The 19,590-nt window shown below is 36.8% G+C and overlaps 1 protein-coding gene across 1 annotated transcript in view; it reads right to left on the bottom strand.

Annotated features, from left to right (window-relative positions):
* Positions 1-19,590, bottom strand: part of Tenm1 (teneurin transmembrane protein 1) — an 819,764-nt gene that overhangs the window by 100,802 nt on the left and 699,372 nt on the right. The window contains exons 21-23 of the mRNA XM_085684917.2: positions 15,762-15,905; positions 9,498-9,747; positions 704-724 (exon numbers count right to left, since the gene is read on the bottom strand). Coding sequence (XP_085541043.1) covers positions 704-724; positions 9,498-9,747; positions 15,762-15,905 — 415 coding nt within the window. The remainder of the gene's footprint in view (positions 1-703; positions 725-9,497; positions 9,748-15,761; positions 15,906-19,590) is intronic.

The following is a 19,590-nucleotide window of genomic DNA, read 5'->3' on the forward strand; positions in this document are numbered from 1 at the left end:
ATCCATATTCCAAACCCTACTATTGCTATTTTGAAGACAACTGGCACTTGGAGTAAAAGAATTCCATATTCCCCTTTGAAATTTCAGAAATTTTGAGTAGTTATAACAACGTGCAGTGCAACGATCCTTATCACTAATTTCAATGCTATTTGCCATTGTCAGTAAATGGTCAGTTTGGAGCTTTTCAACTAATTCCTTTGGTGAGAGAAAATAGAATACACTTGGTTATATGAAAGGAAAAAGATGTTATTAAAGATAGTTACCAAATACAAAAAAGCAACTCTCTCTTAAGATCATTATGGTCATTGTCTCTTGATATAATTGACAATTATGTTTTTGAGTCTTGTGAGAAACGATACTTTCTGCTTAAAGACATTATACTGATTTGAACTTATGGGCTTATTTGTGGTATCACCTTAGGGAAACATAATGAGACTTTTGGCCTTACTTTCTCATGCCATACTTTCTCAATGTCACTTCTCATTTATCTTATTTTTTTTCTGAGTATTCTTTTCCTTTCTTAAATTCCTCCTAAATATACTGACCTTCCTTTTTGGAATATACCTCCTGGCACATCATTTCCAAATTCACGTTTATACTATTTCATTAACCTTATTTAAGAAGCAAACATTCCCTATTTGTACATATTCGAGGGTGGTTTCTTAGGAAAGAGGGTCATTAGGCAGCTGTGTTATTTGCTTACCTATGTCTGGTATCTCTGTTTCTATGGTGCACAAGGTATCCATGAGTAGCAAGTGGAAACAAATAGAGAGTCATCAGTATCATTCAACAAGAGAAATCTCAGCAGACACATCAATTCCTGACTCAGCTTGTGGCAATTAGAGAGACTGCACTGGGATCATTTAGTCAGTGGGAAGCCAAAGCTGACTCACTTCTTCCATGGTTCTCCTTATAAGATGGCATCAAGGTGGTTACATGTCTTGCTTTGGTGGGCAGGTAAAGTTCTAAGACAATAAATAAAGCTTCTTCCTGGCCATATGCATTGGGACCATTAAATTCCAGTGCAAGTGCAGTATTCTGGGAGCTCTCCCTTGTCCTACTAAACCAGAATTCTGACATGGGGAAGTAGTGATTGGGGATTATATTTTTAATAAATTCAGCTGAGGATTCTGATGCAGAGTTAAAATTTAAGAACCATTAGGCTTGTGACTGAAAAAGCAGCTGCTGCAAAGGAGCATTCTAAATTTTAGTTTGATATTCCTGACTACAGAAATGTAAAACCACTACATCTTCTATCAAGACACATATTGGACACGCACCCGCAAACTCAACTCTAAGTCAGTTATTGGATCTACCTCAGAGATAAGGTAGTGACATCTGTGCACACATTATTGAAAACTTTTCAAAAAGGTCTCACAACTTAAAAGTATGGGAGTTTTCTCTGCATGGCACAATACTGACCTGTCTGGCAGGATGTGCCCATTGTTGTCATAGTGCTATTACAAATATGGGGTAACCAATCACATTCTTATTGGATACAAGACTTGTTCCACAGGAAGGATGTCATGCCTGATAAAGTAAACTTGGTCAAAGGCCCACGACTAGGAGATCATAGGTCCTAAGGGGGAAGCTACAGTTGTTATGTTAAATTGTCACATCATCAAACTGCACTCTAGATATATGTTTATATCCATAGAATGTTCTGCTGTCAATTTTGGTTAGAGAAGCATCTTTCTATAGTGGGTAGTAGATAATGCAATTGGTTAGATGAGGATCTTTCTGTAGTGGGTAGTAGATATTGCAAAGATTCATATCTGGTCAAAGTACCAAGAATAGGTGACTGTTAGCTATCAGCTTATGGATGAGTCATTTATATTAACCTCCCCTCCTCCAAGGCTTAAGGAACATCACAGAAGAATGGGCAAAGAATGTCAGAGCTAATGGATGAGGAGGAGAACTGTGAAATGCAGACTTTTGACATAATGTGGTTGCAGTACACATAAATCATAGCACCTGTGGTTACATGCACAAGACCTGTACCATATCCAGTCAGACACACTTCCAGTACAAATTGGTCCCCTGCAGCCAAAACTTTGGTAGAAGGGCTATTTCCAACTAATGGTTGCTGGTTGAGGAAGAGTCATTATCCTTGGGGAACATGGTTCCTAGTTAGTTGTCTATATACAAGTTGATGGCCCCATATATATACACACATACATATGTACATATATACACACATACATATGTACATATATACATACATATGAGTAGCACTAATTGGACTGAGGAATTAACAATAATAACAAAAAGGGAACATTAAGTTGGAAGAGAGACCAGTTTGGGGGTACTAGGGGAAGTTGTAAAGAAGTAATGGTAAACTAATATGACTGAAATAAATTGTATTAATGTATGAAATATCCAAAGAATTTAAAAATTGAGGACTTTCCCTTAACCACAATAGAATGTCCTTAGCATTGAAACTGCTGCATCAAAACAGCTTCAATAAAACACCATGCACATCAGCTATTAAAGCCTTATGTCTTCCAGTCATCTTTGTTCCAAAGAGCAACTGGGGTGGGCAAAACACAATTGTCAGCCACCGAGAAGCAGAACGTTTTGTAAGCACTTCATTTAATAGCTTTTTGACACAAGGTATTGCTTTGGATGTTTCACTGGGTGACGTGGTATGATATTTCTCACATGAGGGGCTCAATCTGTGTGCAGGCCTGACTTTAGGTCAAGTTTGTCTGGAAATAAAAGGCTATAATCATTTGTGAAATATAGTCATTTTAATTTTAAAATCCTTTTAAATCTGGCCCTTAGGTCACTTTGAAGACATGAAGATAATAAACCTTTTTATAAAAACCAGAAAATGTTCTTTTTCTTTGAATGTCCAGAAAGAAAAAAAGATACAGAATTATTTTACTTGAAATTTTCTGCTAAAATGGATTCAACTCTCTTGAAAACTCATCTTTCCAAGGTACTCGCCTGGCCACAGGTCATACTCCATTGGCTCGTCTGTTTCTTTGGCCCATCTCAAAAGGGTAGGTATTCTGTGAGTTGCCACAAAGGTCAACCAGTAAGGAAGCACAGCTCTGATTAGAAACCTGGCCTCAGGCTTTTGTGCCTTTTTCTTTCTCTTTGTCTCTTAGACATTGTTTTTGTGGTCCCTATAAGATGGTTGTTGGAGCTGGGTGGGCTCTAATCGCTGGAGCAAAGTCAGTTCTTCTAAAGGAGTCTAGTTGTGAAAACACTAGATGAATCTCATTAAAATATAATTTCATCCACAACGTTTTGTATTTGCATGCTACAGCAGGACCCATTTGCGTGTCTACAAAGTCTTTTCAAATTCTTAGGTGATGGCATGGAGCAGGGAGGGAGATGGTTTGATTCTCTCACAGTTGCTTCTGATCCTGCCAATAATGTCATTGTAAATTTGGAAGATGTCCCATCGTATGCAGAGCAGCTTCTCTCATTAACATCTCAGAGGGAGGAAGTGAAAATGATGGAATTTATTTCTAGTGTGTGACCTTGTTCTGTCTTAGAATTTCTTTTAGTTAAGGATTTAGGATTGAACTACCACCAAAGTGAACCTGCTGTCTAACTATCAACTGACGACATACTGAGCTGCCAATGTGTGAACTCTTCACAAGTGCTGAGGCCCATCCGTGGGCATTACTACCTGCTAACTGACACTCTCGAAGCTTGTTATGAGTTAAGAGGAGAAAAGAGTGGACTAACAACTCTTTTGGGAGCCAGGGGTATTCCTAATGAGAGGATCTGTGAATTAACCCTTGAATTTTTTCTAGGACAAAGTTGATAAAAAAGGATCATTTAAAAGAAAAGTATTGAGAGGCGATTTTTATGCCATAAATTTACCTTTGTAAAATGTACATTTCAGCAACTTCAAATGCATCCAGTTATACAACCCTTATGATTAACCAATTCAAGAAGAAATTATTTATCTATTTGATAATTATCATTTTTCCATTTATTCCTCCTCCTCTGCTCTGTCCCAGGCAACCAGAAGTCTGGATTTTGTCTGTCTGAATTTGCCTATTTCACATAAATATAATCATATTGTATTTGTGCTCTTATGGCTGTCTTCTTTATTTTTGCTGTTGTTGTTTTGAAGATTTTTTTGTGTGACTAAAGAAAACCAAATGCTAAATATAATAAACAAACAAAAAGTGGAAGAATCTCATCATGGAATCTGTAGTTTACCCTTTTAGTCCACTCATCTTTACTTGCAAGTGTTCATTGCCATGAGTCATTGGTCTGCCTTGAGGCCTCTGACTTCTGCTCCACCGCTGATGATGGGCTCTCACTGGGACACTCCTTGAAAATCCTGTTGTTTAAGCTAATCTTAAGAAAGACTAACTTCTTAGAGCTTCCAACTCCAACAAATATCATCTCAGACTAACTTCTCCCATGCTCTGGCTCTGCCTCTGACTATTATCAAAATTTGTCTTGTGTTTTACAAAGCCACTGCTAGCATATGAGTTGAAACTCAGGTGGGGCATAGCCATCTATTTATCTACAGGCCGTTTTTCTAGTATTTGTAGTTTCAGTTCTGTGAACAAAATGATGGTTTGTGGCAACTTCTCAGATATTCATAGAATTCTTCAAAGCTAAGTTTCTGTTTGATCCTCTTTAAGACTTTCTGTAAGTCAGAACACCCCTCGGCATGTTAACTTTTCCTAAATAGGTGCTATGCTATACCAAGTCTCCTCCATTTCCAACCAATGACAGGAGTCAAGTCCTATAAGTAATGAAAGAAATATTAACCAATCACTGGAAAAGGAATGGTAAAATCTCAAGAGAAATTTTCATGTCATGTTGACATTTGTCGAGCCCAAATTGCTCAAGGTACCAAGATATATTTTCTAGCCTCTTATTTTTTTTCTCTTTCATTTTTAAGGGAAGGACAAAATAAATATCTTGAGAATAACTGAATTTTGAAAAAAATATAAGCATGGGTTTTTTAAAATAAAGAATAAATCACTTCTAGTCATGCTTAATGGGTTTTCTAATAGAATTGTAAAATTAGAAGATGAGATGGGAGCAAGGGCATATCACATATTTGAATTCATATGAAGCACTAGGTAGGGTGTCTTCTATCTTTACTTATATAATTATCCTTATTAGTTTTAAAAAACCAAAAAGTGACCCAAGGCTAACCAAGATCAAAGGAGAAAAGAAGCAGTCATAATCGATGAGATATAGCTGAACTTGAACATATTGGATCTGAAGAAGGGAAGCTCAGAAATCTGATATCTATTTTCATACTTGTGAACATCTTTCTAATATAAGACAGAAGTCACTTCTGTGATTCTTCAGATTCTAGAATTTGCTGTTAATAAAGAGACATTTCATAAGGGCAGGTTTAAGTTAATCTTAAGAAAGAAATTCTTTTTTCTTTCTTCTCTCTTTCATAAATAAATCTAAAGATGCAGCAAGATTTTGAGAGATATTTAACTTTCTGGCTACTAAAAACAATCAGGCAAATTATAAATTATAAAGTGTCAGGCATGTGCTGCACACAGTATCTTCATGGATTCTTCTAATAAACATTAAACTCACAAAGTTGTGATATCACTTTTATACTACTAAAATATGCACATATGTATTTATGTACATATATGTACATATATATGTGTACGTCTTAACTTGACAAGCAAATCCACAGGGAAATCAAGACTCAAACTGTCTTAAGATCCTCAGAAAATGCAGTTTTGAAATATTTGTAGTCCAGAAGCTTATAAGCTTCTCTGCTTTATTATCACCCTACTTGAGACTCTTACTGGAAGAAAGTATTAAGAATCATATTTGTAGACAAAAGCTACAGGAAACTGGGAAGGGGTACTATAGACTTAAATAACAAGAAATAATGTTTCTCCTGGCAAATTGGTAACAATATGAACAATATCATCGATTTTTCGCTTCTGATTTTGTTTAGCCAATGAGGAACCGTCAGGTCAGAGATGGGGATGACTGGCAACCAGTTAAATGAAAGGGTTATTGAGATCAGAGAAAAGAAATCGCAGATGCAGATGGCTTGGATTGACTGGGATAAGGTTGAAAGACTACCAGTCTTTGAATGTCTAAGTAGAGTCTGAAATTGCTCCATGCGGTCAAATATGGAATGAAATAATGCAAAGTGGGACATAGAGGATACCTTCTATTTGGGACAAATTTTATGTCTTCACAGAATGTCATCCAACAATGAGCCAAGAAAGATCCATATGTAAATCTCTGCATGAGACATGTAAGTGTATGTTTGAAGTATAAGGTTGGATTCAATATTACAGATAAGGAGGTAGAGGACAGAGTAAAATATATAATGTGTAATCAAAGAGTTAAAATTTAGGAGGGTTCTTTGACTTTTTCTGTAATAACCCATTAACAACATTGCTGCTTCATTCACAATTCTGAATATAACAAACAAGATGACTATATCAGACCTGTATTTTCAAGAAAAAATTACTTAATAAGGTAAAATAGCTGAATTAATTGATCTTAACAACAACAAAAAACTGCATAAAGTAAAATTTCTATTTAAACACAGTAGAATTCAATAAGTATTTTGGTTCTAAAGCTATATAGACCTTATTAAATAAACGTATTTCTTCCCAAAAAGTTTATATTTGGGAAAGTTATAGCAAATATATAAATCCACCAGTTATATGCAAAGGATTTGATTTATACATTTAGGTTACTGATCAGTATAGATTTTTAGAAAGTGTTTGGTTATGGTCAAATATAGGGAGTTATTTCATATTGTATATTTAACTACCCTGTTTCTATAATGGCCAATAAGAGGAGTGTTAGAATTGAGAAGATCATAAAAATCTGTCTCTTTGAACTTCATTTAAAAAGAGCTATTAACCATGACTCTATGACATGGCTTCATTGCTTAAACAGTTGCTGGCAGGCTGCTGGTAGCATGAAGGCTAAAGGAGGGAAAAACATGGGAAAATTTTGGTGCTGTATTCTTTCTATGGAGAGAGACCTTAACTTGGAATAGATTCTCAGAAAAATCTGAGTCAGACAAAAACTGGTAAGAAACTCTGAAGGCTCATATCTCAGAAAAGCCCAATAGAGTGATAGGCTCAGTATGAAAGCCGGGGCGTGTGACTTCACACACGTGCATGCCTCTGTACTTGAAGACGTGTACTTGAAGATATAGGAGTGAATGGAAGATCACAGACTTCGGACTGTACACTAAATGAGCAGAAATGAAACATATTTTGTACCAGTAGAGACAACTTTGTAATTTGAGGTCAAGTTATTTTAATTTGTATTTAAAATGATTTGATGTTGAAAGTCACAGGGTACTTTGTTTTAAAATGTAAATCTGTGAATTGTTGAGAATCCTTAACTGTGAATTTCATCAATGAAAGACAATTGTTCCACCTTAGGTAAATTTACAACCAAATTACAAAGGATAGGATTGAATTGAGCAGGGGCTTCTTTCTCTTCGTATCATTGTGTTTTTTTTTTAATAGACTTTAGTGCTTTTCCTTTGATGAGGAAGCCATGAAGTATTATATAAGTGGGCTTTTTACAGGGTTAACTAGACCAGTTCAATAACACCAGGTCTTTTCACTACCTGACGGAACCATGTGTTGAATGAATTGCTCAGTGCTTCCGTTCATGTTTGGCATCATGTCGATAAAACACCCCTAGGATTATGAAAACAATGTAGGATGCTGTATAAATAGCTTTCAAATCCAGTTATGCAACTATCGTAGACTTCTTGTTGACTTTCTACTGATGCCTAAAGAGATATACTACTAGAAATGACAAATCTCCAGGAGGTCTGACATTGTGAGGCCCATGAATACTTGATTAGGGCAGGGTTCTATGAATTAGTGCCCCTCTAGACTTTTTGGATGTGCTTTGTCTTTACAAAGTCTTAACTTCACAGTCTATTTTTTATTAACCAAGGGATTTAGCAGCTTTCTTCCATATGACAGCATTTGCAATTATAATTAAGAAATGTATTAAAACTATAGTGAATTAATGTGGAAAATGGATGGTGGCTTGGGACTACATTTCCCAAACTAGGTGTGAAAGAATAACTCAGTTTGAGAAAAGGGAGGCGGATTCCAAAGCAAGAGCGAAAATGTGAAAACATTCGAGGAATGCCCATGCAAAGTCAAACTTCCATTCCAGTGCACTAAGCGCTGACTGAGGGTGATGCAGAGCATCCCAGTAGTCCTGAGGACACAGGAGGGCTTTACGATGTGCTGGCTCTGGCAGCCACTAATTCTGATGTCAATGAGGAGATGCCTGAAGCAAAATTAAGTATTGTATGGAATGTTCAAAAGATGACATCAAAATCCTTTGGACTCTAGAAATTTTAGTCCTCATTTTCAGAGTCATGTGTTCTGGATAAATCTGCCATAACCAATTAGAAGGGAAGCCCTGCCAATTTCCTCAGGGATGAAGCAGCAGTTTTAATCCCTAATGGGATAGGAATGGATGCTTTCTTTTCTGTGAACTCCAGAAGACATATGTTTGTCATAGAGACACAGAAAGGGAAGAAATAAGCTGACTAAGCCATGGTTGATTTAGTTGTAATATCTAAACAACTTCAGGATACAGCAGAGCAAAAAGGTATGAATTCTTCACAAAAGGTATTAACATTCTTTGTACTTGCAAGAAAATCCTTAGAACAGAGGAAGGAAATCTAAAGATGGATGCTTTAATCATCACTGAATTGCTCTTTCAAAGGTAGAAAGTGTCGTCTTCCTTGTGATGCCATGAGAAAACAGACTTCAGTGTTCTTCTATATTAAAGGACTTCAAAAGACTGAAAAGTCCTTTTCAATCTGGTGATACTGCTACCAGCAACAACGGAACAGGTAGCTTTTAGCTTGACAGCACTCGGTAACTTATGCTGGCACTTGGAAGTACTGAGATCCCTGTAACAGCCTTGCAGACAGGGGAGGCCTCACAGTCAGGGGCAGCAATACTTTTGAGCATTTCAAATCAGTGATTAAAGGTTCCTTCAACGGGTTGGAGTGGGCTAGAGACTATTACTCAGAACCCTCCTCGTTTTGAAAATTATGATTTTTAAATTGTATTTTTATTGTTTAAAACAGTTTTTGAATTTTAATATTTTGGGGTTTTTTAATTGAAATAAAATTACATCACTTTCCCTCTGTGCATCCCTTCCCTGCCACCCTCCCTGGAATCCCTCTTATATCCCTCCTGCTCTCAAGCTTACAGCCTCTTTCTTTTTGATTACCATTGTTGGATATACATATATGCGTATATACATGCATATATGTACATATTCATATGTGTACACACATATGTACAAATACAATTTTCCAAGTCCATTTTCGTGATTTGTGTATGTGTGGTTTCAGGACTAACAGGAGAACTAACAGGGGAAATTCCTCCATAGTAACTCATAAAAAAGTATACTTTATGCTTTTGTTGGCAATAACTTGCCTCTTCACATGATCTTATTCTTGATTTTTTTCTTTATCTGTCAAGCAAATACAGAGATGAGAAGAAACTTACCTTAATTCCAAAATGCTAACGGAATTTCCCGAAGGAAATATTCGCCTTACAAAATTGAAGTCACCAACATACACACTCCCATCAGGGCCAGAAGCTAAAGCAACAGGAGCAAAGAGTTTGTTGTTGTGAGCTGGGCCATTACAGTTAGTGCAGGCTACACTCCTTTGGTGTCCATTACCCATTATGGTTGATATGACAGGGGGCTGCTGGGAAATGAACATATTTTCCCCATTTCCTTTATGTATGATTCCTATACACAAAAAAGAGAACAAAAATTAGAAAAGGATTTGCCACACAAACATCTTGCCAAAAGTTAAGTTTTCTCATAGAGTTCAAAACAGAAGGTAGATTTGACCTAACAGGAGAATCTGAGAGTCAATCATGTTATTATTAATTTTTTTCATATTTATAGTCATAACAGATAGTCGTATACTGGTATAACAGTTTGCCTAATTTTGTCTTTCTGTGAAGTGGGGAAATGCAAGGAGCCTCTTTAACACTGATTCCAAATTTAATAAAGTATTTGATAACTAACTCTTAATGGTCTCCTATTTACTCGACTCTGTGGATTCTATGTGACTCGTTTTGCTTTTCTGATTGGCTCTCATTATGCCTTGCACACATCTACCTGACTCCACTTTCTCCTTATGCAACTGGTGCAGTAACAGAGACTCCACATTCATGTTAATATTCACCTTAGTAAAACACAGTCAGGATGGCAATGTGCTTTCATGAAAAGGAAAGAAATTCTACTGCTACAATGTACCTTAAAGACATACTGAAGGGACTTGGATTTTCCTCTTTGGATAATATCTCATGATCATCATTGCAAAAACTAGAGACATCGGCTTATGAGGATGCTTTCCATTTATTCTGTTTGGGCAATTACATTTATACACACGACTTTGACTCTCATCTCTGTTACCTGAAACTTTCTTCTGTTTGGAGTCCTTACTCAACATGTACTTCCTTTACTAGACCTCTTTACCTGGATTCTCTGCAGCTACCTCAAGCTGAAAGAGGGTTGGGATTGAACTCATTATATTTCCCGTATCTCCTACCAAACTCGTCCCTTCCTCTTTTGTTAAAACCCATCCCACGAGTATTGTCTCTGTTATGTAGTTACCCAAATTGTAATTCTGGTTATCATGGTGAGTCTTCATTTCATTTAATTCTCTAAGCCTAAGTAATTACTAATTCCCACTGAGAATGTCCCTTAAATGTAGTGAAAATTTCCCCATTCCTACTCTTACTGCCTTAGTTCAGTTTTTCTGCTCTCCAGGCATACCCATTTCGGAACCACTATCCACACCCTTGCTGAAGAGATTAGAAAACCTTAGAATATGTACATATCACTATAGAATAAAGAGTACGTTCATTACTGAGAAGGCATACAGATTACTTGTAGGTTTGGCTTCTCTTATTATCGTTTTGTTTGTATTCCAATATCTGGTCATAAAAATTTTATATTTTCACACTCTTTCCTTGTGCTATGATTTTGTATGGGTTATTGCCTCTAGCCTGAATGCCCTCTTTATTTTGTCTGTTTGAGGGAACTAACTTCAGAGCTGCATCCAGGCAGAATGAATCATGCTTTTCAGTGTGCGCTCATTTTCCATAGCTCGATTGTAACACTTACTACATTGTGTGGTACAGTTTTCCTCGCTTCTCTATCTTCTCCATTGTAACATGAATGAACTCCTTGAAGGCACATCTTCTATCTTACTCCTTTCTGTATTTTTAGTGCCAATCCCTATGGCCAAGTCTTTATAAGTGTTCAGTAAATGCTGAAAATAGGCTTTAAGTCTCATGTAGTTTCCTAGTCCAAATCTCAATGATTTTGCAAACCTGCTGTGCCAGGGCAGAAAATCCAAGGAACAAGCACTGCTGTGCTACATGGCACAAGTCAGTCCAGAATGAGCCAGGGCAGGTAAAACATCCATGTTGTGAGAAGGCATGCCAATGTGTCAGACTGAAATAGCTCACAGCGAATGCATAAATACAGTTATACTCTATGCCCTTCTCTTTCCCTCCCTTGTTTCTTACTATCTATCTCCTTCCACTATCAATTATTCTCCTAAATCCTTCCTGAAACGTCTTCCTCAGTTCTCTTCCAACTTTCAGCTTCACAAAAGAAACTATTGATCATTCTGAGATACGAACATTGCTGGTAAAAATAAATAACGACATAAAATATGCATGCCAAGGCACCAATATATACTTATAAAGGGCCTTCCAGGAACTAGAAATTCCATCCATCATATGATTTTTGGATTTCAAATTTAAGAATGTTTATGCTCCCTCTCAGGGTGATTCCAGATAGCTTTTCAACACATGATTTGCAAGAGTAGCTGTAAGTTTACACTCCAACAAATTGACCTTTTATTACAAGACTGTGCAATAACTTTAAGGTCACTACTTGCTTATTATACAGTTGGTAACTTTATTAGCCAGTAAGGACAATTCTTATAATTTAGAATAATTAATTCAATATGATTAATAGGGTTGAATTTCATTTCCCTCCCCAAACATTTAATTTTAGTGTATCAGTGCTGCAATTTTAATGAAATGGGAGGAAGGGAAGGAGACTGGAATGACAGTCATACAACATCATTGAAAAGAAATAGTCTGATGATTGTTAGTCAACTGTTCGACCAATGAGAGTATGATACATTCTTTTGTAATTGAGGAAACCACTGTTTAGCATGTCAGTACTTCAGCATTTCACGATAGGTGTACTATTCAAAAATATTTCCAATTATTGGCTTGGAAATACCAGATTTGCTATTAACATCTATTTTCACAGGTAGATCTCCATTTTTTATATCAATATAATGGTATTGCTAACAACTGCCCTCCAAATGACATGTTATTACCAGGCTCCTGGCAATTTAAAAACTAAAGATGGCTATTCTAACCCATTCTTCTAAGCCTGCAATTCCATAACTCCCCTTTTCGATTAGAAAACCCAGTACTCCATCAAAAAAAGAAGAATGATTAAAGGAAATAAAACATAAGGCAATGTACTTTCTGATTACATCTCTACAATTGATGTCTTGCTTTCATGCAAGGTACTAAAGTGCCCATGTACTGAAATTACCATTTCTGTTTAAAGCTGAAGCAATCAAAACAAAAATGGGCAAACCCCTTTTGTATTGCCCTGGAAAAATAGATCATTTTGAAGGGTGTTTTTGTTGTTTCAAGAATCTGTTTAACCTTCTATTCCACAGAACCAGGCCATACCATCTAGCGACAATGATTTAACATCAATTCTTCTGCAAAAGGTTACTCTGAAAATATTTTATTTATGTTTCTGAAAATCTTGATCAATTACTGCTGCTTCTTTTCCAGTGTATTCTTCCAAGCATGCTTGTTTTGTAACAGGATAACACGCACAATTTAAATGGAGGCCAACTTCTTCCTAAGGATTGGGTGTCTTGTTAATATTTAACAGTGAAATCTCACTGGATGGGATACCTTTTCTCCCCCCTGTTTTCCCTTTCTCTGCTTCAAAGTGAGAGCCAAGTTTGCATGGTAATAAGGTAAGCACATTTTAAAACCTACTATTCCTATCTTTCTGCTACCTCGCTCAAAAGTTCTTCTGAAGCTTACTAACAAGTTTAAAGTAAAATTCCCTCTGGAAGCCAGTGGGTGGTGCTTTATGCTGATTTAAAAGAAGAAACCATTTTTCAGACTTACGGCCAACAAGGGACACAATACATATTTCTCTTTCTTACTACTTGACTGAGAGGATATAAACACAAACAGGGAGAGACGCCACTGTGATCAATGGCAGCTTACATCTTCTCCCAGGAAAATCACGTGTCGACAAGCTACTGGCCTATCTTGGAGGCTAAGGAAATTGGCTATTTCAGATAGATATCCATGTACAATTAGTACCCTGGATTGTTCTAATATTTTTTAACTATGAGTTTCTAGGAAACACAAGAGGATGTTAGAAAAATATGCTAATCTCTGTAATGAATAATAAAATAATAATTTTAAAATACTAAACATAATGAATACGAACTTGACCATCAACAACGGGTGTCTTTGGAGGTAAAAATGTTGAAAGCATGTATTTCTAGTGTTTTTATGGCTGTGAGAGTAGAAAGTGTGTATGTACATCAGTTTGAATATTTAGAAAGCTTTTCCACAAGTAATAGTTAATTGTCAGGTAAATACAGTTGTGGTACCTGAAATGACAAGCGATCTGAACACGGTGCCTATTGGAAACTACCCACTGCATAATGATTTGGGAGTCAGAGCAAAACTGCACCTAGAATGGCAGCAGACATCCAATCTAATTATAGGTGTCTTTTTAACCAGCAAGAGGAAATTGGAGGAAGATAGATTCTTGTTTCTAATCTACTATCTGTCTCAGATCAAAAAGGCTGGGTGCCTAAAGAGTTAGGCTTTTTCATGAGAGAAGTGGAATGGGGGAATTTGGAAAGACATTGTTCCTGCCTTAATCAGTCAGAAAAGACCAGTTGACCTGAGGGGAAAGAGCATTGCTTTCTAAATTGGCATACCCAACCCTGCTCCCTTGTATTTAGCAGTCTTGCTCTAAAATTGCCTTTGTGGGTGGGGTTTTGACCTCAGAATCACCCTAAGACAGGCATTTGTATTCAAGGTCAAACTGAAAGGCATCAGTAGAGCTGGCTTCAAATCTATTTCCTGGCAAGTGGGATGAGTTCTTGGTGAGAAACACAATGCCTCTACAAATAAGATGGTAAATGCACAAATGTCCCTTGGCAGATGAGAAGCTATCCAAAATCGTAAGGTTTCCTTTCCCAAATAAAATTATCAGAAAGGTAGAAACAGAACAGAGACTTAGTGAGGCTTCTGGTAATGCAAGAGGTATTTCTGTTGGGATAAAATATCCTGAATGTGGTTTTTGGCGGTCGTAGGACAAGTACAAATTTTCTAAGCATCATTTAAGTGTGCACTTCAAATGGGTAAGTTTTATGGTGTCTAAATTATACTTCAATAAAGCAGTTCAAAATTCTCAGAAGTAACTTCATACCTAATTACCTAAAAAGTAATTATGGGTGAATTAGGGATGTAAGGAATGTCTGGTTCCTAAAGCCAGCTTCCTGAATAGCTCCCCTCTGCTTCAAAGTCTGTGTGAAGCAAATGATAAGAAGATACAAGGCTGGGAGCACACAGCTGGGGGCTGGTTCCATTGAGGTCATTTTCCACTTTGTGTTTAATGTCAATGACAGGCGTTTGAAAGAGACAATCTATATACGCCAATAAAAGTGAGTGGAAAAGAAACAGCTGCTTAAAATGTCAAACTCTTTCAAATCAAAACAAAAAAAACCCTAATAATTTAATAAGTGATATCTGCCCTTTTGCTTTTGTACCCTGAAAACTGTGGCTCTCCTTTTGACAACTGAAAAAAAAAGTTGACATTTTACATCTGTGCTTGAAGCCTTACAGTTAAAGCAAACAAACAAACAATTTGAAATGGAACTTAGCATCTTCCTTCAAGGGGAAGGGGGACGTATCTTGGTGACACACAGCAACAGATTTGTTCCCCTATGTCTCACATTGGGGCTAAGATAGGTTTTTGCCATTCTATTAGTAGAGCAAGTCTGGTTATTTTCACTAATCAAACTTTCTGTGTGGCTATTTTTCACTACATGTACAAATGAAACAAGATCATGGGCATAATTATAAAGTAGAGATCTTTGCTTCACAAAATAACTCAGATTTATTCCATAAATATAGGGTGAATAGAAGGGTGGCTGAACTAAAGTCACATTCATTTTGTTTTCTGAAAATTCTACCTGAAGTGTATGACCTAGTCCAGGTTCTTAGAAACTACCTCTTTTGACAAAAACAGTATTTTGTGGTGAAAAGTTTCAAGCAGCAGATGTTTATAGGAAATCAGGATGGAGATCCTAAGGACCAGTTTCTTGCAGAGTGCAAAAGTAAGTGGAGGAGTTTGAATGAGTAGTAAAATAAGTGTAAACACAGGAGATACATGTGATCCTTTCTCATGCTTGATTTTCTTATTTACTTAAGGCTTCAATTACAAACTAAGAAGTGATAATGAGTGAGAGTGTTCTGATTCTAAGATACCGAAACAAATTCATCATCAAATTATAGTATCTATAAGCAGATGTATTAACTTGGCCATGTCTAAGTGTCATCCTTGAAGGTGATTTTTCTCTTACATTTGACCAAATTTTCAACAACAAATGTGTACTAGACAGTATTAGGAAACTGGTCTTAATACAAGTTTTGAAAGTAGCTCACCACTTTGAGGATTAAAAATATGATGCTTATTCAAGGACCAGCCTCCTAGGTTCGATGCATCCATCTCAAAGCCCTGTAAAACGACTGTCCTTTGTTCCCAGAGAATGAAGTCAGGGCACATCTCATATTCGTATCCCACAGACACTGCAAAGAAAGAGTTAATAGCGTATTAGAAAACTGTAAAATATTTACTTTGTGTTCACACTGGCTGATAATTATGTGGTTATTATATTTGCTATTTATTTTTGATTTGGGGTGAAATTTAATAGCAAATGACTTTCACCTGGCATAGTTTGTAACTGTACATAGAATGGCATTAGTTACTCCAAAATGACCAGCCAGTGATACTGGGTGTATATATATATATATATATATATATATATATATATATATATATATATATATACTCATATATGAAGCATTAAATGAGTGGATGCTGTGAAAGCCAACTAGGTACCATATGCACGTGAACATTCAACTTCATTCTGGGTTATCTGATTAGATTCTGCCATGTAAATCGAAGGAGAGATGCTCTCTGAGAATTAAGTGCACATTGTGTAATTCCTCTCAGTACTTTTGTAGGTGAAGTACAGGATAAAGCTTGTTTCTCACTTCTCTAGAGCATAAAATGCACTCAGGAAATGGACTTTGGAGTGCTGAACCACTTACACAACACTTGAATATATAAGAAACTAATAAAATTGATTTAGTCAATTCATATATTTTCTATACCAACAGCCTTTACTTTGCTAAGAGGTGTGAATTTGCTTAGAGAGCTGCAACTGTAAATTATACGTTCTGTATATTATGTTTTTGTTTCTGCATATAGAGTACCAATGGGACATCACCAAAGCATTTGGCTCCAACTACTATGAAGCACAGATGTTGTGCATTAAACGTGGAACCCTAGTATGCCTCTAAAATGGGAAGTTCAGAATGCGGTACCTTGGATGTTTCTGCCCTACTGAAATATGTATAGCCCAAGCATACCAAGTCATAGCCATTTTCTCAGTTGGTGAACCTGCTTACCTGTCGGAACCCCAAATTTCTGCCTTATGAATTTCAAAATGCTTTCTATCTTCATAATGTTCTAAGCCTGAGAGAACTGGCTCATTACACTGCATATCCCAAAGGTGCTTTTACTTCTCTGACAGCTTAAAATAGACCCAGTTGGTCTGTCTTCTGATACTGCTTTCCAGTACCAGCCTCTACCAGATCTTTACATGTCCTTGGAGAGTCCAGTTCTTCCTTTGCTCTTTGGTTATAAAAACTGGCAAAGAAAGCAGGTGCTTAAGCAATGGCAGCATAATGGGTCAAAAATAAAAAAGGAAAGCAAATTAGTTCTGGTTACTGGCATTACTATTTGATCAGAAGAATAATTAAGTTGATTTGCTTGTGTATGTGTATGTAAGAGTCCATATGCAGGAAAGTAGCTCTCCACCTTATTATCTTTAAATTTTAACATCTATCTGTCTGTCTGTCTGTCTGCCTGTCTATCTATCTATCTATCTATCTATCTATCTATCTATCTATCTATCTATCTATCTATCTATCTATCTACATGTAAGTATTTGTGCCTGTTCCAAGTGTGCATGTGGAAGTTAGAGGACATCTGTGAGTCAGCTCCTCCTTTCCACCATGCTGTTTCCAGTCATCTAACTCAGGTCATCAGGCTTGGCTATCAGCACCATTAATAGCTGAGCCATCTTGCTGGCCCCACCCTTATTTTTGATGATGGGAGCAGTCTATTGGCAAACTGAGCTAGCTCATCAGTTCAGCAAGACTGGCTGACTAGCTAATCCAGGGATCCTCTTCTTTATGCCTTCTAAGTTCTAGGATTACAATGCAAGCCATCACACCTGGATTTACATGGTTTGGGTGACAGAAGTCAGGCCTCCATGTCCTTTACCTACTGAGCAGCACTCCGTTTCTGCAAACCCATTTGTAATTTTAGTCTCCACTAAGCAACATTATCAAGAAAGATCAGCAGGCAAGGACAATTACTAATCATAAAATGAAAGTAATCTGTAAATGGAAATTGTTAGAGGGTTCTCTGTATAGTGCTGCTATTTATGAAGATGGGTGCAAATAGGATCTCTGAGCTAAAAGGAACCTCAAAGGTAATCCCTGGTTGCCTGGTTGTACTTATCTCGCTAGTCAATGCTGTCTACAGTTTTCCTGCGACCTCATCATAGCTCTTACACTGGTTAAAACAACTCAAAACAGCTGATTTTAGATCAAGAGAAGAAAATCTTTGACTTTCTTATCTGTTGTTAAGTAAGTTTGGGGTCTTGGGCAAATTCTTCATCTCCAAGTTGGAAGAAGGGCATTAAAATTGGCCCTTCTTATGCTAATATGGGTTATGAAGTATTTACTTGTGAATCTTGTGAACAATATCATGGATATTCTTTCTGGAAAGTGAAAATATGCACAGAATTTTGTATACCAATCTAGGTGGTACTTGTCTTAATACCCAAATAATATTTCTGGACTTAGGACATATATATTAAAGAATACTTTTTACTTCCCCTTTATCATTACCACTATGATTCTAAATTGAACCCCCCTTACATGATATTTACAAGTTTAGGATCAATGTAACAAGCCAAGTTGTGCAATGTGTCTCATGTTGGAAAGATCAGGTGATTAGAGAACACATAAAAGAACATGTTGGTGTATAGAATGACATGATTTCTGCTTCTATTGCCAATGTCTAAAAGTCTTGATTAATAAATAATCACAGCAATAATAATAACCAGTTTCTTTAGAGTCCTCATCTCTTTCCTCACAGTATGTCTGGCAATTATGGGATCTGCCTTCTGTACGTTGGAAGCCTGGTAAGCACCTCTAGAATCACTTCTCCGGAAGGTGATTGTGTAGTTTTGCAAATAAGTAATGTGCCTTGGTGACCTCTGATGATGGTGCAGAGTCTGTTTTTTTTCCTCTCAGTAACAGTTAAAGATCATCCTAACTCGGCAGCAGGAAACGCTTACATAAAGCATCAATTAACCAGTTCTCGAAGCAATGGTAATGATATGCACATACTCTTTCCACCGCCTTCTATCTGCTCTCTGAATTGCTCTCCAGTCTGCAACAAAAAAGTGCATTGGCTGCAAACCCCACAATTATATTACTTTTTTTCTCCCAAGTCACAGCAAATAGCAACAAGGCAAGCACTTAATAAGTTCCCTCTAATTTTTATTAGATTTACTTTCTCCTGAGAAAGCTCTATGAGCTAATAAAGTTATAATTTATACTTAAGACCTGTCCAAAATTCCAACTGACTTTAATGAGAATGGCTGTGTGTTGGTGTATTTTTTTGTGTGTGTGCAAATCCTTGCTCAGAGTAACAAGGCACGGTTTCTTTCTCACACAGCCCACTTAGCTTAATCCTGAAACTTACAATTGGCTTCTGAGAATGGAAAGTTTCTCTCTAGGATGCTTAACTGCTCTCCAAATGCAAGAGGACTAGCAAATGCAGTAGCAACACAATCTTCAGCTTCTCGCGGAAGCAGACCGCAATGCACTAAAGCCCCAGTGTTTTGTATAATTAAATACAGAAAAAGTGGTTTATATTGGATCCAGTGCTAAAAATGCTAAGCCTTGACATAACATTCTGTTCAGTACCATGACAGCTGCTGTGCTAAGTAAGCAGACTGGACCATGACCAGTTTCTGGTCTCTTCCCTATAGCATTGGATCATTAACACAGTATTGTATAAGTCACAGATTCAGCCTCTGGCACTCTGGAGTAGAGCTAGGAAAACTAGTATAATAAGAGAGAAAAACTAATTCACCAGTATTTCAGAAGGGCTGTAGAAGTGGTTTAG

Source organism: Myodes glareolus, chromosome X (assembly GCF_982192425.1).
Source record: "Myodes glareolus chromosome X, mMyoGla1.1, whole genome shotgun sequence".
Lineage (NCBI taxonomy): Eukaryota > Metazoa > Chordata > Mammalia > Rodentia > Cricetidae > Myodes > Myodes glareolus.